This window comes from Nycticebus coucang, chromosome 2 (assembly GCF_027406575.1).
Source record: "Nycticebus coucang isolate mNycCou1 chromosome 2, mNycCou1.pri, whole genome shotgun sequence".
Classification (NCBI taxonomy): Eukaryota; Metazoa; Chordata; class Mammalia; order Primates; family Lorisidae; genus Nycticebus; species Nycticebus coucang.
This window is the reverse complement of record NC_069781.1, coordinates 62,724,714-62,749,808: the sequence shown is the minus strand read 5'-3', so window position 1 is coordinate 62,749,808 and position 25,095 is coordinate 62,724,714. Positions and strand designations below refer to the sequence as shown.

Here is a 25,095-nt window from a genome sequence, read left to right as displayed (position 1 = left end):
ATGCAGTGCCTTATATATACATATATATGTGTATGGGGGTGTGTGTGTGTGTGTGTGTGTGTATTGCAGCATTTCATCTTTATTCAACCATAGTGCCAAACACTTGTGATTGTCAATAGAATAGTAGTTGAAGTGTTCTCTTATTTGGGCTAAAACTTCATTTCTGGTCCCATTCATTTTTTTATTCCTTATTGAGTCCTCAGATGTCTTCTCAGCTGATGGTATTCTTAGGAGCTTTTATGCATGCATACATGTGTGCACACATGTGTGTGCACAGTTACATGTGGCAAAGCAAGCAGATGGATGGCAATCTGCACTTGATACAGTCTTTCTGTATAACTTTTTACTGCAGTGGAATGTTGTGGTAAAATAAGTGTTTGTTGTCAAGGCCAGAAATTAAACACCAAACTAAAGACTCCTATTCCAGATCTTAGACTGGGACTTGATTGGAGTCACAATTGGTATTCCTATGCTGTTAGTAACAGGCCTTTTGCATCTCATTCCCTGCTGTGCCCTTACCTTTATAAAATATTATGGAAATATTAGAATGAAATTAAGTCTACTAAATGAGTAACTTTATCAGAGTTACTTTTTTATAATGAAGAATAATGGGCATTTCCTTTAATTTCCGATACCAACAAACAAAATTTGATATTAAAAACTGTTACTATGTTTTGAGACTTACTTTCTTAGAACAGCATCATAAATAGTAACTTTTATTATCAAAGGGAAGTTTTTTTGGCTCAAGTAACTATTATTAGCCTCTAAATATTTTTGCACTTGAAGGAATCTTAATATATTAAATATGTATAGAATATCTTCTTTATTATTTCAAAATAGTATAGGGGTATAAATGTTTGTGGTTACATATATCGGTTTTGTTATGCTTGAGTCAGGCCTATAAGTATACCTGCCACCCAGATAGTTTATCCCTTATATTTTAAATATTTTCCATTATATCTAATTGTATTCTTCAGAAATATCGAATCTTTCTTTTATGAGTTAAAGCAGTAATTTTCCTTACTTGGCACCATTATCATTATTACAGCTAAAATTTACCTGAGTGCTTGCTATGTTCCAGGTAGTGTAAGGTTTTTCATGTATTAATACTCATTTAGTTTTCATAAAAACTTTATAAGATAGGAACTTTTATTCACATTATATGAGAGTTTATTACATTTCTCATATTTAGTGTATCTATCATATCTATTTCATATGATGTATTTGCTTTGCTAAATGGAAATGGAGTATATTTATAATTATAAAAGTTATTAAAGTGAAAGATTAGAGATTTTTACTTCCCAGTTGCCCAAAATCATAGATAAAACTTTAGTATTTTACACTAATTTCTCCTTCTAACATTAGATCCTAAATGATTCCATGTCCCTGATGTTCAATTTTGAAATCATTCTAAACTACATAAGATATAAACAAATTATGTAGCAATATTATATAAACAAATTATATAATAATATATAATAGTCCTCAAGTGACATTCACCCATTTATATCTCACATGACATTGCCTGTTTATATTTTAAAGCACATATGTTTTTCCTTAAAATGGATAGATGTGGAATTTTAGACATCTGGATTTTCTCATCTTGTAACTGTGAATTATAAATACTATAGATTGTCCCTAAAATAAAGGATATTCTGGTCTAGAAACTGTCATTTGTTCTGTTTCTCATATTACATACAGATCTCACTGTATGGTATAGTTAAAAATCCCTGGAACCAAAGATGACATGAGGCAGGTTCTCACTTTCTGGCATTTGCTGTACACAATGTTGTGATGTTCTTTCCTTGTTTCCTAATATAAAACCATGTGATATTTTAATTCAGGAGCAGGGTGTGTGGAAAAGGGGCAGATTTTACGAGATCCAGGGGTTATTAGTTGCTTACTCCTTCTTCTTCTACCCTTCAGTTGATTCAGATTATCATTTACATTTATTCTACCAACATGGCTCTCCTTTCTACATTAAAGAGTTGTATTTTTCCACTGGCATCCTTTACTGCACAGTTTGAAACACATTTTAATACGGGAGGTTAACATTTTTTGTTCTTTAGAAGGTCTGTGGCTTCTTTGAATAACTTTTACATTTCAATGAAGCTTTTCCCTACCTTCCAGTTCTGATAGAGATTTTTACAAGAGTATAGTGTATATTGTACATACTAGTAACATGAAATGTGCTTTCTATGTTAATCTCTGTACTTGATGCCTGAAAAAATATCACATACATTGTTACCAAATTGCTTTCATCACTCAAATGAAATACTGCTTTAAAAGATTTTTAATGCTTAAATTTCTAAATCCTAAGTAAAAATTGGATCATTATTATTATTATATACTTTTTGGTGTTATAAACAATATGTGGTTTCTATTAACATTTCATTGAATATCAGAATTTAGTTATTAAAACTAGAAAAGAAAGGAACCAAAACAATTATGACTTTATTTCATTCACTATATAAAATTTCTGATATTACTTCTCAAAAGTATTTTATTTTAAAAAAGCTTTGAATGAATATCATCAATATTATTTATTTCTTTTAGAATAGCATGAATATACAATTAATGAAATAGATTTATCCAAATTTAGGAAACAAGGTAACTTTTAAAATGTTGAACTTTTTAATCCAAAAATATTCAAGTCAATTCTACTGTTTTTATAGTGAAATAATAATCCGGGAGCCTATTACTGACAGAAGGTTCCTTTATTTTCATTCAATGAGCATTTATGCATATATTTAGGCTCTTACTACATTTTAGGTCCTGATACAACAAGGACATACATGTCAAAATCACTGGTCACAGACTGTCTTATTACTATTTTAGTGGAGAAAGATTAGCCCATATCACAAAATCCCCAAACCAGATATGTTGGCATGGATGTGGAGAAAATGGAACACTTCTACACTGCTGGTAGGAATACAAATTAATATGTTCCTTTTGGAAAGATATTTGGAGAACACTTAGGGATCTAAAAATAGACCTACCATTCAATCCTACAATGCCTCTCTTAGATATATATCCAGAAGACCAAAAGTCACACTATAACAAAGATATTTGTGCCAGAATGTTTATTGCAGCCCAATTCATAATTGCTAAGTCATGGAAGAAGTCCAAATGCCCATCAACCCATGAATGATTAATAAATTGTGGTATATGTACACCATGGAATATTATGCAACCTTAGGAAAAGATGGAGACTTTACCTCTTTCATGTTTACATGGATGGAGCTGGAACATATTCTTCTTAGCAAAGTATCTCAAGAATGGAAGAAAAAGTATCCAATGTATTCAGCCCTACTGTGAAACCAATTTATAGCTTTCATGTGAAAGCTATAACCCAATTACAGCCCAAGAATATGGGGAAAAGGGAGAGGGAGTGGGGGGAGGAGAGTGGAGGTTTGGTGGGACCAAACCTACGGTGCATCTTACAAGGGTACGTGTGAAATGTACTAAATGTAGAATATAAATGTCTTAACATGATAACTAAGAAAATGCCATGAAGGCTATGTTAACTAGTTTGATGAAAATATTTCAAATTGTATATAAAACCAGCACATTGTACCCCATGTTTGCATTAATGTACACAGCTATGATTTAATTAGAAAACAGATTTTATTGGAGAATTTAAAAATTGAACATAATACTATAGTGAAATTCATTCCTTTACTGTTTTCATAGTGCTTTCTTGTATTAGATGCAATACAGTTGAAGGGTTAAGAGAATGGCTTGGGATTAGAAATTCTTAGATTTGAATCCTGACCATTTTATAACTAATTGTGATCTTGGAAAAATTATTTAATTTCTCCAAGTCCCTGTGTTTTACTCTAACAAGTCTAGATTAAAAATAGTATCTACTCTGTGTGGTTACTGTGAAGATAAATGTAATTAAGTGTGCTGTATGGCTACATTGTTCCTGAACTGCATTAAATACCTAATAAACTTTATCTGTTTTAATTATCTGAGGCTTACAACAGTTTTGGAAACAGATAAGAAAATGACTCTTCTTTCCATTTTATAGAGGGAGATGTAGGCTTGGAGAGATTATGTGGCATTCCCCAATGACACAGAGCTAACTAAGTGGCAGAGTAAGGACCAGAAAAAACCAGACTTGTAATTCCTGGTTCACGTATCAATGGAGAAGATAGATGAATTTATAAGAATGGAGAGAGTTTGACATAGGAAGAAACAGATATGTTTAACAGTTTCTGATTTGTACATACTGTTGAGACCAAGGGTTATATATCACAATAATATTAGCTATAAATTTACCTTGGAATGACTCAAAGTAAGATAGGTGTTCCCAGGCATCAGGTCGTACCATACTTTATTTAGTTTGGGTTAATAGAATTTACTTTGGTGTACTCCATCCTTTTGTTCCTATAGCTATGCTTCTGCTTTTTTTCAACTTGAATGTATGATTTTTTTCATACTTGAATGTATGATTCATCAGATTCAGTGTTAATCTTACATTTTCCCAAATGTCTTTGAAAATAAGATTATTTTTATATACCTTACTTTTACTTTTAAGGTTTTTTATATACCTTTGATATAAAAATCCCATATAGCTTCAACTTACGTTTTTATTTTATCCACTTTTTCATTCATTCAGTCAGTCAGTCTTTCATCAATTCAGGCAGTTATTCAAACAAGTACTCACTGTGAGTCACTATTATCCCTGAACCTACAGAGATGTGTGGGCACGGTGTCTGTCCTTAGGAGCTCCTCAGTCTAGTAACGAAGAAAATATGTAAACTAATAAATTTCTGTTAAACCAATAAGTACAGTAGTAGAAACAGGCATGAAGAATCCATAGAGAACCGGGGTAGAAGTTAATGTTTTTTTTGGGTTCACAGAGGGATTTTGGAAGAGATGGTATCTGAACTGGGTTTTTGAGGGTAAGCAGGAAATTATTAGGCAAAAAGCTCTGAATTTTTTTACTCTTATCTATAAGTATCTAATTTCTGTTTCTCAGACATTATATATTCTGTTTCTTACTCTTTGTTCACAAATTATTTTTCAAATGCATTCAGAATTACTTCAATATCTAGTTTCCCAAAGCTTTCCCTATTCAAATTCTCAGACTGACTACCATTGTACTATATTGTGGTGATAGTAGGGACATTTTTTCTTATGAATAATATATTATTTTTGATAGTGTCTTTGAAATATTTGATTTTATTTTGCTGTATTTTGAAAGACTTTTTTAAAAAGGTAAAATAGTGTCTTGAAGTTAAAATGCACTACAAATTGGTATAGAAGAAAAAAGTTTATAAAATATGATTAAACTGTGATACAATTACCAAAATCCTGTAATACTTAGGGGAGATAAGTTATTTATTAAATTAAGTGATAAGGTTATATTTTCCCAAATATCTTCATCCTCTGATATAAAGCATTTTATGCCAATATATGCTTAAAGTTAGGAATATTTATCTTGCTTGTGTTATTTATTTTATAATATATAGTGTAATCTGAAGGCATTCCTGATATATGAATGAACATAATTATGCTCAAGATTATTTTAGCTCCTTCTGTTTCAAAATATCTGATTTTTAGCTGAATTGAAAATGTTACTAACTCAGCTCATTTTGAAGTATCTTGTTTATCCATCTGTTGCGTCTCTCTTAAGATTGAAATTTAGGTCAATACAACTTGACTTTAACTTTATTACAGAAAATAAGTTTGCCATATTTAAAAACTGCATTCTAAACTTTAAGCACAATAGATCAAAGTACATCTTATTTAAATAAATACTCTAGAATGAAGTCTCAATTATTTTCTCCCAAACTTTCTTAAAATAGTCACTGTTCTCAATATAAAATGTAAGGTTTAGCTTTGTTATTTTAAAGAAAGATGAAAAGTTGTTTATTTTAAAACTTTAATGATTTAGCTTTCAAATTATGGAAATTATCCTTTGGGGACAGCTTTATTTGAATTGTAAGTGACATTATTTTTATTTCTTAAGGCTATGATTAAAAGTTTCATGGATGTCTATCAGCTGGCAAGCGCTAGAATCACTACATTAGAAAAGGAAATGACATCTCATCGAAGTCATATTGCAACCTTGAAATCAGAACTTCAGACAGCTTGTTTACGTGAAAATGAAAGTTTACAATCAGTAAGTCCTTATCTGACAATATTTTTCTCTCTTTGGATCTTGTGTTGCATTTACATTTATGTTTTTAACACTCATAAGATCACTGGCCAATACATATAACATAATTAGGGTAAATGATTAATCAAGTGACATAAAATTGTTAGGGTGGAGAAAATTTGAAGGAAAAAAGCAATTAATTTTTCCATTGTATCATGTACAAAGATATGCATATTGTTATCAATGCTAAAACACTGCATCAAGATTCCTTTGTGTTTGGCAGTGCAGCTGACAGTTGGATTTGGCAGTATGCATAGTTAAAGCTTGCAAATGTCTGAAGATTCAGTGTATCCCATTAAGACAGAATATTATTAATTATGCGTATAACCAAAATGGTAATTAGAACATGTGATTATTCTCTGTAGAAAACTAGACTTATCCATAATACATGCCTAGCTAAAGATGCATGTTGTGATTCATCTATATGATTAAAATTCAGTTTCAGCAGTTACTTTATGTCTTAAAATTTTAGCCTCTGATGAAATTTGGACTCATTTAAGACAAAAACTTTTTTGTCTACATTTGAAATATGTGTTTGGGGAGTTTAAAAAAATGAATATAGTTGTGATGTAAAGGAATGAATGGACTTTTAAACTTTTTTCTAAAAAGGCTGTGTCAACAATGGGATTCAGAGGGTTACCAATAATTGGAATATCTTTTTTTTGGTTTGATTATTGTAGATACAGGTGACTTGTCAGGAAAAAAACAGTATAATTTTGCCATTTAGCTGTTACCCATTTCAAATGATAGATTCAACAGAAAAGGAGTTAGCACTAAAGCAAATAGATGCATGATTATGATTGGGTTCTTTACCCACTTTGGGTCTTAGCTCAGCATTTCAGTGAAGCCCTTGTAACCAAGGTATTCAAAATCACAACCACCCAGCCTCCACCCACCTCAAAAACTATTTCTATTTCTTTTTTGCCCCATATTGTCTACTTTCCACCTTCTTTATTTTATATTTTCTCACTATAGAACTTACCATCAATGACATGTGTATTTCATTTCCTTATTGTTCATTCCTTAATCCCTACGATTAGTAGAACATAAATTTCATAAAGACAAGTAATTTTGAGTATTACACTCCTATGAAGGCTCTCCAGTGTTGAGAGCAGTCTGACTTACAATAGATATTCAGCAATATTTGCTCAATGAAAAATACTAGTAATTTATCCAATAAATATAATGTAAAAATACCAGTAATGTGGCACCTAAGTTGTGAGTTACATTTTCAAAATAAATGACTTTGTTGATTTCTTTTTTCTTTCTTTCTTTCTTTTTTTTTTTTTTTTTTTTTTTGTCTTTTTGAGGCAGATTCTTGCTCTGTCTCTCAGGTTAAAGTGCAATGGGGTCATCATAGCTCATAGCAACTTCAAACTCCTGGGCTCCAGGGATCCTCCTCCTGCCTCAGCTTTCTGAGCAGCTAGGACTACAGATGCACATCACCATGCCTGGATGCACATCAATCCATTCATGAATTGATGAATGAACACTTGGGCTGATTCTATAGCTTTGCAATTTTCTTGCAGTACGCATTTGAATGCAGGTGGCTCTTTGATAAAATTAATTCTTTTCCTTTGGGTAGATGCCCAGTAGTGAGATTGCTAGATCAAATGGTAGACCTACTTTTACTTCTTTGAGAAATCTCCATACTGTTTTCCATAGACGTTGTACTGATCTGTGGTCCCACCAACAGTGTATAAGCAATCTTGTTTGTCTGCATCCATGCCAAGCATCTATTATTTTTGGATTTTTTAAATAAAAATCATTATAACAGGAGTAAAGTGACACCGAATTGTGGTTTTAATTTGCATTTTCCTGATGATTAGTGACCTTGAACATTTTTTCATGTGTTTTGGCCATTTGTCTATCTTTTAAAAAACTTCTGTTCATGTCTTTTGCCTATGTTTTAATAGTTTCTTTTTGTGGGGGAGGGGTTCTTAGTGATTTATTTGAGTTCTTTGTAGGTTCTTGATCTTAATCCTTAACCTATTTTTTTGTAGATACTGTCTCACTTGTGCTCAGGCTGTCTTGAACTCCTGGCTTCAAGTGATCCTCCCGCCTCATCCTCCCAAAGAGCCAGGATTATACATGTGATATACGGCCTGATTTCTTAACATGAGATTAGTATATTTGACCCTCACAAAGAGAAATAAAATGAGGAGGAACATTTTTTAACATTTCGAGTATTTGGAATTTATTCTATTCTTCCTCTGAAGCATATTCATGTATCTTCCGGCGAACTCTCTGATCTTATTAGTTAAAATTACATTATGCTGTTTAGGTTGTGACAGCTTTATGGGGCTATACTATTGTTTATTACTTGTTACAGTTATTCATACAAAAATAATTACATGTATTTTAAGCAAGGCCAAACTTGACAAAGTGAAATTATTTCTTCATGGGTTCAACAAAGTTTTACCAATCATTATGCTACTTACTGATAAATCTTAATGAAAGTGTGCTTAATATACCTCACTGTCATAACAAAGTCTACTTCTCAATGTTTTTCCCTTTCTAAACATATCTTTAGGATATTCTCATCATGTCATTTGTGAGAAGTGTCTTACCCTGGCAGTAATTTTTAAGAGGAGATATGTATAATGCAAAAAATTCCCCTGGTGATTCTGATATATCATTTTAGGATAATACTGTCCGATTTCATATCTCTACAGGATGTATGCTCTCCTGTTTTTTCCCTTAGTTGGGAATTACTATTTTAAAAACAATAATCAATTTATATAATAATTTTTATTTTTCAAGACATTTGTATATGCATTTTATTTTTATTTCAAATTTTTAAGGGGCTCAATGTTTTTGTTGTATGGATCACTTTTGTAATGTTTGAGTCAGCACTATAAGTATGCCTGTCACCTTAATACTGTTCATTGTACACATTAGGTAGGGTTTTGCCCCTACTCTCTACTGCACTCTCCCCTGCTTGATTTTTAATTACTTTTACTGTCCTTGGTGCATGTATATACTGCTCGGTTAGTTTCAATTTATTAGAGAATACATGTGGTGTTTGTTTTTCTATTCTTGAGATACTTTACTTAAGATAATGGTCACCAATTCTATCCAAGTTGCTGCAAAAGATATTAATTCATCTTTTTATGGCTGAATAGTACTCCATGGTATATGTATCTATCACATTTTGTGAATCCATTCATGAATTGATGAATGAACACTTGGGCTGATTCTATATCTTTGCAATTTTCTTGCAGTAAGCATTCGAATGCAGGTGGCTTTTTGATAAAATTAATTATTTTCCTTTGGGTAGATACCCAGTAGTGAGACTGCTGGATCAAATGGTAGACCTACTTTTACTTCTTTGAGAAATCTCCGTACTGTTTTCCATAGACGTTGTACTAATCTGTGGTCCCACCAATGGTGTATAAGCAATCTTGTTTGTCTGCATCCATGCCAAGCATCTATTATTTTTTTATTTTTTAAATAAAAATCATTATAACAGGAGTAAAGTGACACCTAATTGTGGTTTTAATTTGCATTTTCCTGATGATTAGTGACCTTGAACATTTTTTCATGTGTTTGTTGGTCATTTGTCTACCTTTTGAAAAACTTCTATTCATGTCTTTTGCCTATGTTTTAATAGGTTTTTTTTGGGGGGGGGAGTTTCTTAGTGATTTATTTGAGTTCTTTGTAAGTTCTGGATCTTAATCCTTTATTGGATGGATAGTTTCCCTATTTGCTCCCATTCTATAAATTGTTGTTTGCTCTGTGGATTATTTCCTTAGCTATGCAGAATATTTTTAATTTTATCAAGTCCCTTTTATTTATTTTTATTGTCACTGTAATTACTTTTGAGGTCTTAGTCATAAATTATTTTCTTGGGCTGATATCTAGAAGAGTTTTTTCTACATTTTCTTAGCAGGAAGGAGAAGGTCAAACTATCTCTCTTTGCTGATGATATGATCTTTCATTGAGAAAAATCTCAAAAACCTCCACCAAGAGACTCCTGAAATTGGTAGGTAAATTCATGAAAGCCTCAGGTTACAAAGTCAATATACACAAACTAGTAGCATTTCTACCAATAACATCACTAGTAGTATTTGACCAATAGCTGTCAAGCTGATAGTCAAATCAAAGACTCAATACCATTCACAATATCTACAAAGAAAATAAAATGCCTAGGGATATACTTAACCAAGGGGGTAAAAGAGTTCTACAAGAACTATGAAACTCTTAGGAAGGAAATCACACATGATACAAACAGATGGAAAAACAAGTGGAAAAACATATCATGTTCATGATTGGAAAAATCAACACTGTTAAAATGGCCATACTATCCAAAATGATTAACAGATATGGCTCAATCACCATCAGAATACCAATGTTGTATTTCACATACCAAGAAAAAATAATTCTGCATGTATTTGGAACCAGAAAAGAACCTGAGTAGCCAAAGCAATGTAAAGCAAAAAGAACAAATCTGGAGGCATCAAGATGGAAAAAAGACTCAAATGTTATATGCATTTTCTAACTTGAACTTGTTGAGAACTCTCTACATAAGGTAGATGAGCATGCCTTTGTCTTCATTTTTCATAAATGAGAGGCAATACTGTTTGGTGGATAAGAGAATTAGCTTTGGACTTACGTCCATTAGGAATATTATCAATTGTAAATGATAGAAAACTTGATTAACACGGCAAAAAACAGAATGTAGGTATCTCTTAAACATAGTGATTTCATTTCCTTTGGATATATGGGTCATAGTGGGATTGCTGGATCATATGGTAGTTCCATTTTTAAGTTTTTGGGGAAACTTCATACTATTTTCCATAATGAGTGTACTAATTGACATTCCTCTGAGTAATGTAACCCTTGTGTATAAGGGTTCCTTTTTTTCCCATATCCTCACCAACACTTTTCTTTTGCCTTTTTGATAATAGCTGTTCTAACAGAAGTGAAGTGATATCTCATTGTGCTTTTCATTTCCCTGGTGATTAGTGATATTGGGACTTTTTCACATACCTGTTGGCTATTTATATGTCTTCTTTTGAGAAATGTCTATTCAGGTTTTTGCCCATTGTCTAAATGCTTCTTTATGTTCACCATGAGTCTGTTCTAATGACTGAAATCTCTGCTCTTTCTGAAGCCTATCTTCCTTCCCTTTCACTGAAACATTTTTGAAAAGTAGTCTATACTTGCTACTTCCCTTTGCTCCTAAGCTTTAGTTGCTATCTGACTTTTGAGTCTATCATTCCACTAAAACTCTTTTCTTAAAGGTCACCAGTAATTACTAACCAAGATAACCCACTGAAAGAAAAGAACTTGAATTTATAAGTATATTTTAAACAAAGGAGCTGCCCTATACTAGGGTATTAGTGAAACCTTTTCAGGGTCAGTGATGATGAGCTAATATCTAACTCTAGATAGGAGTTACCCAGAGGTGACAGAATCATGATCCAGACCAGAATAAGGAAAGAGGCAACATCTATGAAAAGTCTGTGATGGAAAGAAGAAACTGAGAAAAACCATTGTGGTTGTGTGAGCTTGATGTGGCTCTACTGTTGTTTATTACTTATTACAGTTATTCATACAAAAATAATTACATGCATTTTAAGAAAGGCCAAACTTGACAAAGAGATTATTTCTTTATGGGTTCAACAGATTTTTACCAATCATTATGCTACTGATAAATCTTAATCAGCTTGTGCTTAATATACCTCACTGTCATAACAAAGCCTATTTCTAAATGTAGTAGTGGAAGAAAGCAAAGGCAAGAGATGGAAGATATAAGAGTAGTCTAGAGTGAAGAACAGAGGTCAGACCTTAATGTTTGCCTTTGTCCTAAGAGCAAAGGCAAAATCATTGAAAAATTTTTAAAAAGAAGTAATGTGCTTCACATTTTTATTGTTAGATGTACCACACTAAAAAACAGAAGTACAAAAGAGAATTCTGTAGAATGTCTGTCTACAGATTAAACACAGCAATAATACCAGAAAAACAAACAGATGAACTAACTTGGTTCATCTGTCTTGGAAAACAAAACAATGATAGCAAATGGGGAAGACCAGAAGTAACTTCTTGGGGGAAACTGTCCAGCCATTATGTTATCAAAAATTGCATTGGATTTGGAGAAGAAAGTTTTTCAATGCTTTAAATAATTTAAGTCACATACAATAAAATTCACTGTTTTTTGGTGTACTGTTCTTTGAATTTTGGCTGACACAACCAAGATATAGGATAGTTCTGTTACCCACTCCCACCCCCAGAACATGTCCTCATACCTCCCCTTTATAATCAATACCCCCAGCTGTAATCTCCAGCATCCATGGAGCTCCTCTTAGTTTTGTTTCTTCCAGAATGCCTTGTGAATATATTCATAGGTAGGTAGCCTTTTTGAGCCTGGCTTCTTCACTTAGAATATGCATTTGAGATTCATTCATGCTGTTACATGTATTGGTACAAAGTATTTTTAACACTCATAAATCATTGAATTCTAGCACTGGATGGAATCTTTTTTTTTATTAAATCATAGCTGTGTACATTGATATGATCATGGGGCATCATTCACTAGCTTTCATATTTATATTTTTAAAAATATCACCTTGGCTGCAGTGTGATAAGTTAATTAAAGACGAAGGATAAGAGAAAATGGTGTGTCAGAGACATTTTCTGGGTTTTGCTTTTAGAAATGGATCGATTATCTCATTTACTGAGAACAAAAACAATGGAACAGGATATCGTGAATTTTGCATTGTATATGTTGAGTTTGAGGTATCTTTTATCTAATATTTGGGCATATTAATAGCCACTTACATACGTATTTTGGCCATCAGGGATATATAGACAGTACTTTGCACCATGTCTGAAAAGCACTAAATGTATGTTAATTCCTTTCCCTTGGAACTCACACACTTGTGTGTCTCTTATTGCACAGACTATTTTCTACTCCTATTTAACAAAGTGGAAATGCTTATTAAGTGGGTGTTATTTGAGGTATAGGGACCAGAGGTGAATAAGGCATGATGTCTGCTCTTGTGAGTTTCTCTTATAGCAGGGGAACAGAAATAGACATACATAGAGTCTGTGGAGGCACAGAGGAGAGAAGTTCATTTTGTTTAACACTGTCAGAAGAAGGTACTGATATGACAAAATGTTTGTGGAGTCTCTGAAGAATGTGTGAGTATGTGACACCTTGTTAAAGGGGAAAGCAGCTAAAATATATGTCATATTTTGCTCTGAAGAATGGATTTTATATATATATTTAATGAAGGAAATTATATAATGACTTTTGTGTAATAGGAAGTGTATTGTTATTTTAGTTCTATTTCCCCTGTCAAGTAAAGCCACACAATTCACCCAAAAAGCCTATACCCAGAGAAGCCTGAGACTGCTTGGAATAGTTACTCCATACCTCACTTTCATAGGTTCCCAATCCATTCTTATACCTCTAATTCCAGATTTCTTCTTTATAATATGATTTGATTCACTTATGACCATTTTCTTCTTGGTGTTCTTGTTTGCTCTCTAGTATTTGTTATTTTGGCTACTCTCTAGCTGTCTCCTCCGATGTCCACCCTGCCTGCCATCACCCCCTTCTCAACAGACTCCTCACAGAAAACTTTAGAATCAGGCAAGCCTGGAGGTGTATTCTGACACTGTTACTTATTAGCCAAGCACTCTAAGCATCAGTTTAGGTATTTGTGGTAAATAGATAAAAATGCCTACATATTAGGGTTGTTGTAAGGATAAAACTAAGACACAGTATCTGACATATTTGTAGGTGCTTAATAAATATTAGTTCTCTTACCTATACATAAAAAGATTTCCTAATAGTTACATGTATTTCCTTCAGCTAAGCTATGCAACCTTTAAAAAATGTAACCAGGAGGAAATGATTTTATGTATAGTCAAAGAAATGAAACAACCCTTCTGTCAGTGCTTTTAGCCCATAATAAGTACTGTATTAATGTTGATTATTATCAATTATATAATGACCCAAGGATAGCTAGTATAACTATTTCATTACTGTCTAATGCAGCCATTTCACTAGATAAGAATAAAAAGTAAATATTCATTATTCATCAAAACCTTAATATATCATACTGCTATAATACATAAAAAGAGAATGACCATATTGTAAACATGAATGATTATCTTTAAAACTTTATCCCTCTTTAGGTGACATTTACGCTTTTTTATCAGCAACATACAGTAGTAATGCTGGTGTTCATCTAAGATTTCTCATCAATTATATACTTGCTAGCACTTTTTACTTTGCCAGTGTATTAAGTCGTTGGCCCATCAAGTTAGGGTTGCTCTTGAGATTTTATCTTGACTTACATAACCAAAAAAGGCTTTGAGTAAAGAACTTTTGAGTTCCATGCAGCCCAGTAGAGAACAGTACAGCAGTCAGAAAGTCTTAACCAATTACTTGTGGGTGTTTGGAGAGTGGTGCACCCACAGCTATAGAGAAATAAGATGCTTCAGTATTGAACATAGAACGCCAACCCAAATGCTTTGCTGTGAATAATGATGATGCAAACTACACTATTAATTTGTTTCATTTCCACACTATGTCTAAGCAGTATATTTTTAATTTCATATGACTTTATTTATGAGAAAATAGTAAGTTGCAAATCAGAGGAGCATTCATACCATTACTAGCTTTATAGGAAATATCATTCAGATTGTCATACTTAGTAGTTGGCAAGTGGTGGTGTTAATAAAGGTGAAAGGCTTGGATTTTTGGTTCAGTTAACATGAAAATAAAACAATAAGTATCACCTTTCTCTTAAATTCTCCAATGATATTTTATCACATTTATTTTAATTACATTTTCTTCCGACAGGAGGGATCATTTGTTATTATTAGTGTTATATGATTAGAGAAATTGACATAGAATTCAAGTAATTTTCTCCAGGTAAGTTGCCTTCACACGCTTTCAAATACTTTATATCAGTTGATTAATGCTATTTATTATTGATGTGTGTAGCCCTTCCAGAGAAACTTTTTTTTTTTAAATTAGTTATTAGCTGTGACTTACTTTGTTGAGAAAGGCTATACAGTGCAGTGCAGTGGTATAAAGTACAGTTTAAATTCAGCTCACTGGTTTTTAATTAGAACCTAATCACCCAAGGCCTCTGATTCCTTGTTTGGTGTTTTGCTATGAGACTGCAGTGTGGAATAAAGCAAATCTTTACATTCATGACACTTCAAGTATAATGGAGCACCTGTACAACCATTATGCAGATAGTTATTAATAAATAGTGCTGTTAAAGTGCAAGCACAGAATTCTGTGAGCACGTAATTAGGGGACTTAGGTGTGGGGCGAGGAAAGGTCTGCTTGACAAATTGCAATCTTAGTTGAAAAAGTGAAAATTGAGTAGGAGTTGACAAGGGAGACAGGCCATTATTATTATTATTATTATTATTATTATTATTATTATTATTATTTTGAGAGAGAATCTTAGGCTGTTACCCTGGGTAGAGTGCCATGGTGTGATAGCTCACATCAACCTCCGACCCTTGGGCTCAGGCGATCCTCTTGCCTCAGTTTTCTTATTTTTAGTAGAGATGATGTCTTGCTTTTTGCTAAGGTTGCTCAGGCAGTCCACCCACCTTGGCCTCCCAGAGTGCTAGGATTACAGGCGTGAGCCACTGCGCCTGGCTGAAACATGCCATTCTTAAGGTACTGAAAGATAGTATGTTTGGAGCAAAGTGAATTAGATGGAGAATTATGAGAGCTGGAGAAGTAGGTGGCCTATAAGCCACGGTAAGTTCCACCTTCTAAGAAAATCTCTGAGATGTCTCTGACAAGTACATTATAAAACATCTACTCTCTTTGCTTTATATATTTTCCTTATACCAAATTTTATGTTTTTATATTTATTCTCAAGATGTCCCCACATTTTATGCCATAACAGCACTTGTTTTATTTACCTTCTTGTGAAATCCTACTTGCTTAGATAATCATTAAATTCTCTTTTATTTTTATTGTGAGCACCAGTGCTAGCCTTTGGATACTAATATTGCTGAAGGAGGAAAACATGAAATATCAACAGGAAAACCAGTCAACATGAAAACATTTTCTTTGATCCTTGTCATACATTTTCATACTTTGAAAGGTTTCTAATATTCTGGAAACAAAAAGGTTTTTATTTTTGTTTGTTTGTTTGTTTGTTTATAGTAAACAGGGTCCTAGACGTAATAACACATATTCCACTGGCCTCACATCTCCTTTCTAGAATTTTGTTTTCTATGATAAAATTTAAGAGGACCCACTTTCATAATGGATGATATCCAGATAGTGAGTTTGGGGCGTGATAGTATAAATTTTATATTTATAAATAGATATTTATATAATAATATAAACAGAATGATATAATTATAAATAGTAATATATATTTATATATACTTACATAGTTCTGTTCTTCAATGAAGAAGTTTCATACAGGTGAAGCAAGAGGTTCAATAATGAAAATTTCAAACTAATAATATAATCAATTAATAAGTTGTAGAAAGAATAGATAGTAATTTGACAACCTTGTGCTCTAATTATTCTTACTAGTTATTCAAAGAATGGCAGCAACTAAGTGTCATTCTTACTGAGTTATTCGACAGCTTCAGTTGCCTGCCAGGAATCTACACTCCAGTTTTCTGCAAACACCTCAAATTCTATGAGGTCCTAAACTGAGCACATTCTTAAACTCTTTCATGCCTACCTTCCTTGTCTCTGATATAAATGTCCACCGTGTAGCCCAAGAAAGAACCGTTCCTATGTGCTCTACTTTTCGTTTGCCACCGATATTTAATCAATTTGTTAATTCTGTTTCCATCGCCTTCTATCCTTATGGTCACATGGCCATTTGCCTGAGCTATTGCAACGGTCTTTCCGTAAGTTTTCCTGTATCTAGTCTTTTCCCTTGCATCCTGTCTGTCATGTAAATGCCAGCGTTATCTTTCCAGAACACAGATATGGTCAGCATAGCATTACTCAAAGTACAAATTCTTTATCATTGACATTCAGTTTTGATTCCATCTAGATTTTTAGACTATGGCCCAATTGGCAGAAGAAGTAAGAGTTGCTTTGTTATACTCACATATCACTATATTTACCTGTTCAAGCACTACATAGTAGTCTGACTTACATAATCAACTAGTTGTGTATATATTATAATATTACCATATATGTGACTTTGTCTTATTCATTTTTGTAATGATCTGATGTTAATAAATAATTTAAAATAATATAAATTGGATATTTGCTCATTACTCTTTCTAAAAAACAAAGACAAAACCCCAAATTACTTGTTACAAAGAACATGCTTTTCAGCTTACTACTTAAATAATTTTAAACTTCCGATATCTTGGGACTCCTACCCTTATATGTTTACCCACATGGACACAAAATGACCACCATAATACCATTTACTCACATTGTATGTGTTCAGTAAATGTTAATGACAGTGGTATACTAAATTAAAATCAACTGTGCTTAGGTATAGCAAAAAGTAAGAATAGGTGAGTATTATTTCAGAAATAGAGGTCTAATTTATATAAAATAGTAGAATGATTATTTTCAAAAATAAATTTCATTGAAGCCTTACCTCACCTTATATATAAATGTTAACTCAAGATTAATCAAAGACCTATATATATGAGAGCCAAAACTATGAAACTCTTTTTAAAATTATTTACATATTTATTTATTTTTTTGAGACAGAGTCTTACTGTGTCACCCTCGGTAGAGTGTCATGGCATCACAACTCACAGCAACCTCAAACTCTTGGGCTTAAGCGATTCTCTTGCCTCAGCCTCCCAAGTAGCTGGGACTACAGATGCCAGGCTATTGTGTGTGTGTGTGTGTGTGTGTGTGTGTATTGCAGTTGTCATTTGTTGTTTAGCAGGCCCGGGTTGGGTTTGAACCCGCCTGCCTCGGAGCATGTGGCCAACTCCCTAACCACTGAGCTATGAGTGCTAAGCCTATTCACATTTTTAATTGACACATTGTAATTGTACATATTTATGAGGTATAATCTGATGTTTTGATACATATTTATGTTGTGTAATGATCGAATCAAGGTAGTTCATGTATCCATTACATCATGCATTTATCATTTCTTTGTGGCGAGAACATTCAAAAACCTCTTTTTAAACTATTTTGTAATATACAGTATTTTACCATAGCCACTATGCTGTGCAGTAGAACACTAGAATTTATTCCTCCTATCTAACTGTAACTCTGTACCCACTGACCAGCCTGTTTCTATCCTTCCTTCCTCCTTCCTCTCCCCAGATTCTGGTAGCAACTATTCTACTTTCTCTGCTTCTAGTATATTAACTTTTTAAAAAACATTCTACATATGGGCAGCGTCTGTGACTCAAAAGAGTAGGGTGCCGGCCACATATACCAGAGGTGGTGGGTTCAAACCCAGCCCCAGCCAAAAACTGCAATAAAAAAAAAAAAATTCTACATATGGGTGAGATCATATTGTATTTGTCTTTCTGGGTCTGGCTTATTCACTTAACATGATGTTCTCCAGCTTCATCCATATTGTTGTCAATGACAAGATTTCATTCTTCTTATGGCTAAATAGTATTTCATCATGTACGTGAATGTGTGTGTACACCCACATATACATGTATATACACGTATATATACGTATACATACCACATTTTCTTTCTTCATTCATCCATTGTTGGTCACTTAGATTGATTCTGTATCTTGGCTGCTACAATAAACATCCGAGTGCAGATATGTTTTGATATCATTTCCTTTCGTTATATACCCAGTAGTGGGATTGCTGAATCATATGGTAGTTCTACTTGTACTTTTTTTAAGGAATCTCCATGCTGTTTCCAGAATGACCATACTACTTTGCAATACTAACAACAATGTGTCAATGTTCCCTTTACTCCATATCTTTTCCAACGATTGTTTTCTTTTGTCTCTTTGACAGTGATTATTATAATTAACATGAGGTGGTAGCTCATTGCAGTATTGATTTTTATATCATATTGGTGATGTTGAGCATTTTTCCATATGCTTGTTGGCCGTTTGTGTGTCCTCTTTGAGAAATTTCTTTAGTTTTTAATAAGGTTATTTCATTTTTTCTATTGAGTAAAATTCCTTACATATCCAGGATATTAACCCCTTTTCAGATGTATAGTTTGCGTATTTTTTCTCCCCTTCTGTAGTTTGTTTCTTAACTCTGTTAATAGTTGTTCTTTGCTCTGCAAAACTTTGTAGTGATGTAATCCCATTTACCTAGTTTTGCATTTGTTTTTTGTGCTTTTGAAGTTTTATTTTAAAAACTCTTCCAAGTCCAATGTAATGAAGTATTTCACCTATGTTTTCTCATAGTAGTTTCATAGTTTTATATTTTACATTTATGTCTTTAATTTATTTTGAGTTGATTTTATGTTAATATCTGGGGATCTAGTCTCATTATTTTGCATGTGGATATTCAGTTTTCTCAGCACCATTTGGTAAAAAGACTGTCTTTTCTTCAATGTGTACCTGGAACCTTTATTGAAGTAGCTGGCTGTAGGTCCATGTATTTATTTCTGGGCTGTTTATTATGTTCCATTGGTCTATGTGTCTGTTTTTAATGCTGCTGCCATGCTGTTTTGGTAACTATAGCTTTGTAGTATTTTTTTCAAGTCAGATAGTATTATGCCTCTAGCTTTATTCTTTTTACTCAGGATTCTTTTGGTTATTTGGTGGGGTGTGTGTGGGTGGGGGGAGTTCCACATGAATTTTAGGATTTTTTTTTCTATTTCTGACATTGGTATTTTGATAGAGTTTGCATTAAATCTGTAAATAGCTTTGAACAGTATAGCCATTTTGACAATATAAATTCTTCCAATCCATTTATTTATTCTTTAATTTCTTTTAACAAAATTTTATAGCATTCAATGTATAAATCTTTCATCTCTCAAGTTCAATTGCTTCCTAGATTTCTTTTCTTTCTTTCTTTTGTAACTATTGAAAATGGAATTGTTTTCTTAAAATTTTTCAGATTGTTTACTATTAGCATATAGAAATATTACTGATTTTTGGATGTTGATTTTGTATTCTGCCACTTTACTGAATTTATTTATTAGTTATAACAGTTTTTTTCGTGGAGTTGTTAGGATTTTATATCTGTAAGATCATGTCATCTGCAAACAGGGACAATTCAACTATGTCCTCTCCAGTTGGATGGCTTTTATTTCTTTCTCTTGAGTAATTGCTCTGGCTAGGACTTCCACAACTATGTTGAATAGAAGTTGTAAAAGTGGGCATCCTTGTCTTATTCCTGATTTTTTTGTTAGCTGTGGTCATATATGGCCTTTATTGTGTTGAGGTACTTACCTTCTGTATCTCATTTAAGAGCCTTTGTTTCATCATAAAGTGATACTGACTTTTATCAAATGCTCTTTCTAAATCTATTGAAATCATTGTATGGGTTTTGTCCTTCTTTTGTTAATATGGCGTATCACTTTTTTTTGATATTTGTATGTTAAGCCATTCCTGCATCCCAGGGATGAATCCAAGTTGATCATAGTGAATGCTCTTTTTAATATGCTATTGGTTTTGGTTTGCTAAAATGTTTGTAATGTTTGTGTCTGTGTTCATCAGGGACATTGGCCTATAGGATTGTAGTTTTAAAATCAGGATAATACTGGCCTCATAGGATGAATTTGGAAGTATTTCCTCCTCTTCCATTTTCTGGAATAGTTTGAGGAGAACTGGAATTAATTCATCTTTAAATTTTAGGTAGAATTCAGCAGTGAAGCCATCAGGTTCTGGACTTTTCCTCGTTGGAAGACATTTTATTACTCATTCAAATTCCTCACTTGTTATTGGTCTATTCAGATTTTTTATTTCTTCAAAATTTAATCTTGTTATATTGTAAATGTGTAGTCTTTTATCTGTTTCTTCTGTGTTATCAAATTTGTAGGCATATGGTTGTTCATAATATCTTCCATGATCCTTTGCATTTCTGTGGCATCAATTATAATGTTTCCTTATTCATCTCTTGTTTTATTCATTTGAGTTTTCTTTCTTTTTTATTAGTCTCATTAAAGGCTTATCAATTTTACTTTTATTTTCAAAAAAACACTTTTTTTTTTTGTTTTTGTAGAGACAGAGTCTTACTTTATCGCCCTCAGTAGAGTGCCGTGGCATCACACAGCTCACAGCAACATACAACTCCTGGGCTTAGGTGATTCTCTTGCCTCAGCCTCCCGAGTAGCTGGGACTACAGGTGCCTGCCACAATGCCCGGCTATTTTTTTGTTGCAGTTTGGCTGGGGCTGGGTTTGAACCCACCACCCTTGGTATATGGGGCTGGTGCCCTACTCACTGAGCACAGGCACTGCCCCCAAAAAACACTCTTAAGTTTATTGATCTTTTAAATTATTTTTCTTAGTCTCTATTTTGTTTATTCTTGTACTGAGCTTTATTATTTCCTTCCTTCGAAATATTGTTTCATTTGTCTTGTTTTTCTAGTTCCTTGAGGTGCATTTTTAGGTTATTAGAAATACTTTTCCTTTTTTTATAAGCTCTTCTCTTAGAGCGGATTTTCAGTGTTTTACAGTTTTAGTATGATGTGTTTCCATTCTCATTTGTTCCCAAGGAAATTTTTAATTTTTCTTTTAATTTCCTTGATCCTTTATCTCACACTATATGTGAAAATTAACTCAAAATATATCAAAAACTTACACATAAGAGCTGATGTAATAAAACTCTTCATAAAAAGCATAAGATTAAATCTTCATGAGCTTGGATTCAGTAATGGATTTTTAGCCATGACACCAAAAGGATAAGTGATCAAAGAAAAATAAATAAATAAATTTGACTTAAAAATTAAAAGCGCTTGTTTATTAAAAGATTATCAAGACAGTGAAAAGACAATCCACTGGATGAGAGAAAATACTTATAATGGTATGTCTGACTAAGGTCTAATATCCAGAATATACAAAATCCTCTTATAATTCAACAACAAAAAAAATCAGTCTAATTTTTTTAAATGGACAAAAGATTTGAACAGATAATTTTTCAAACAAGATATATAAAAGAACAAGAAACATATGTAAAGATATTTAATATCATTAGGGAATTGCAAATCAAAGCCACAGTGAGATATTGCTTTATATCCACTAGGAGATATGTATGTATAGATATAATACATATATATATTTATGCAATATATATGTATTATATATATTACGTATATATCACTTTACATACATATATATGTATTTCCTAGAGGATGTAAAGTTATATATATGTCATATATATAGACACACATATATATTTATATTTTCTTTAAAAGAAAATAACAAGTGTTGCAAGGGTGTAGAGAAATTGGGACCTTCAAATATTGTTGGTGAGTATGTAAAATGATGCAAGCACTATAGTGATTCCTCAATGAATTAAACTCAGAGTTACCACATGACTCAGCAATTTCACTTGTAGGTATTATAAAAATATTTCTTTGAGTTCTTGAGTGTATGAGGTATCAACAGCTGGACAGCTAGATTGTTGCTTACATAGGATGGCAATGTGTATACTGGAAGGTAGCTTCAAAGAGAGTCTGAGGAAACATGGGTTCTAGAGCAAACTTTGCTATTGACTCACCTAAAATCTTTGGGAAATAAATCATGCTATTTTTCTGGGTCTTAGTTTTCCTGGCTGTAGAATGAAAGGTTTCTATCAGATGAAATCTAAATTCCATCTCAGCTTAAAATTCTTCAATAGAAGTTATAGATACCTATTTTGAGGACTAGAATCTATGTTTTGTCTTATACTTGCTTCAGTTTATAACAATAGAATGAATGTGGTGTTTCTAAGTTTATAATATAATTATATGCCAAATTTGGTTATATTCCACATGTAATCCTTTCACAAATGCATACCAGTTACATAAATCTCACAATATGACTTGTAACTAGCTAGTCAAAAAGTCCCCCAAATCATTTGAAAATGTATTACTGTATTTGTAAGGAGTATTTTCTTGTTTTATGCAAAGTTTTTTTGATATTTAATATGTTAGGAATGTGAACTTTTAACTTGTCAGACTATTGTAACATATTTGAAAATTATGGTAATTTGATTAAAATGTTGCCTATAAGGCAAAAGGTTTAGTTAATAGAATCCACATGTAATTAAAATGCTGAACTAAATGTAATCAGGCTCCAGTGACTAGTGCCTTCATATTGATAGTTTTATAGTGGCCTCTGGGGTTGAAAGTTTAAATGTTATAGAATGTAACAACACTGCAAAAACACCTTATTCTGGCAAGTTAGCTGTTTAAAAATCATCAACATAGTTACTTGATAAGATGTGACTATCATATCCTAGATTCTCATCATTTTATGAATACCCACTGTTGGCAGGTGTTAGAAGGTATGACTGGTGTGTTGGTGGAGGACCATGCTCTGCAGCACTCTTATGTAAACTGACTATGATGAAGGTTCCTGCTATGATCTGGTGGGCTGGTGCTTCTTTTTCTCTCTTTTCATAACACAGTTGCTTAATTTGGATGAATTTGTTTGAATCATATGAAAGTTATAGACACAACACTATGCACCAAGCCACAAAAGAAGTTAAAATTTTTTTCCTGAACTTAAAAAAATTATTTTTTCTGGACAGTTTTAAGAGTTGACATCCTGTGTTAGAGTTCTCTAATCATCACCAGCACAATTTACAATCAGAACACACAGAGAGCCAGTTCAGACCAGCTCATCTGTTGATCTTGGCTGAGACCCTTCATCTCACTGTGTGCAGCTGCCACTTGAGAGTTGGGGGGACTCAGCAGAGAGCCAGAGGAGGGTGGGATGCAAGGCTGGTCAAGGCATGAACACATGGGCCTGCTTCATTTCAACTGTTCTATGTTGCTTAAAAAAATAGTCTTTTTAATTTTACTGCACCCCTCCCCTTTTAACCTGAAATTAAACAAGGACCTCTCATGAGCCACTGCGCTCCAGGCATAAGAAATTGTAATGTCTGGCTTCCAGAAACTGTCCCGTCAAAATGTGCTTCTGATTAGGTGGCTTAATTACAGCTGTGAAAACAATGTTGATTTAGGCCTTAAGATTCCAGGGCATGTCAGCCGTTATTAGCTAACCTTGGAATGAATCCATGATTTTAAAACTCTGTACCACTAAAGTCACCCTGTTTGACAACTTTTTATTTAGGAAGAAAGGTTGCCAGAAGCAACACATTTTATGCAAAATATTGTTCAATGCACAATTTCAACTGCAGCACCATTAGTGATCATTAAAGAGATAGTTAATTTTGCACTTTATCAAGAACAAAGAAATGCTATTTATAAAAACAGTAAGTTTTGAACAGTATTTTTAAAGGGTTGACTGACATAAGAATTAATTTTAATTCCTTTAATTCAGTTTTATTTCAAATCCAGCATGTTGGTTTAACCACCCAATTTTATTACACCTAAATTTTCCTGACAGTTTCATTTGCCATTAGGAAATAAAATTGCAATTTTTTTTTCAACATGGGAAATAATGGCTAGTTTAAAAAAATGTGTTTGAAACTTCCGTTGCCTCAAGTTGCTTCAGATAGAACCTGAAGTTTACTTTTGGAAGGAAATGAACTTCATTAAATAGGTTTTAATATTTTAATATAAGTATGTTTTTCTCATAGTGAGAAATCTTATAAGCCTCGTATATTTATATCTCCAGGGAATTAAAGTCGTAATAATTAAGTAGTCCCAATGCTTGGACTTTTCAATTTATACCTCCAGGGAATTAAAGTCATAATAATTAAATAGTCCCAATGCTTGGACAATATTTTTCAATATTGTCACTGAGATAAGTATTATAACTACATATTTTAAATAATTCCAATTTTATTTTATTTTAGATACCTAAAATTTCCCTTAAATATTATGAATGATTTTCTATTTGTCAATAATTTTAGAAGTAGACATTAAAATGAAAGCAGT

General features: G+C 32.8%; 1 protein-coding gene across 1 annotated transcript in view; it reads left to right on the top strand.

Moving 5' to 3' along the window:
- CCDC171 (coiled-coil domain containing 171) overlaps positions 1 to 25,095 on the top strand; it is a 473,803-nt gene that overhangs the window by 393,373 nt on the left and 55,335 nt on the right. The window contains exon 25 of the mRNA XM_053574177.1: positions 5,981 to 6,133. Coding sequence (XP_053430152.1) covers positions 5,981 to 6,133 — 153 coding nt within the window. The remainder of the gene's footprint in view (positions 1 to 5,980; positions 6,134 to 25,095) is intronic.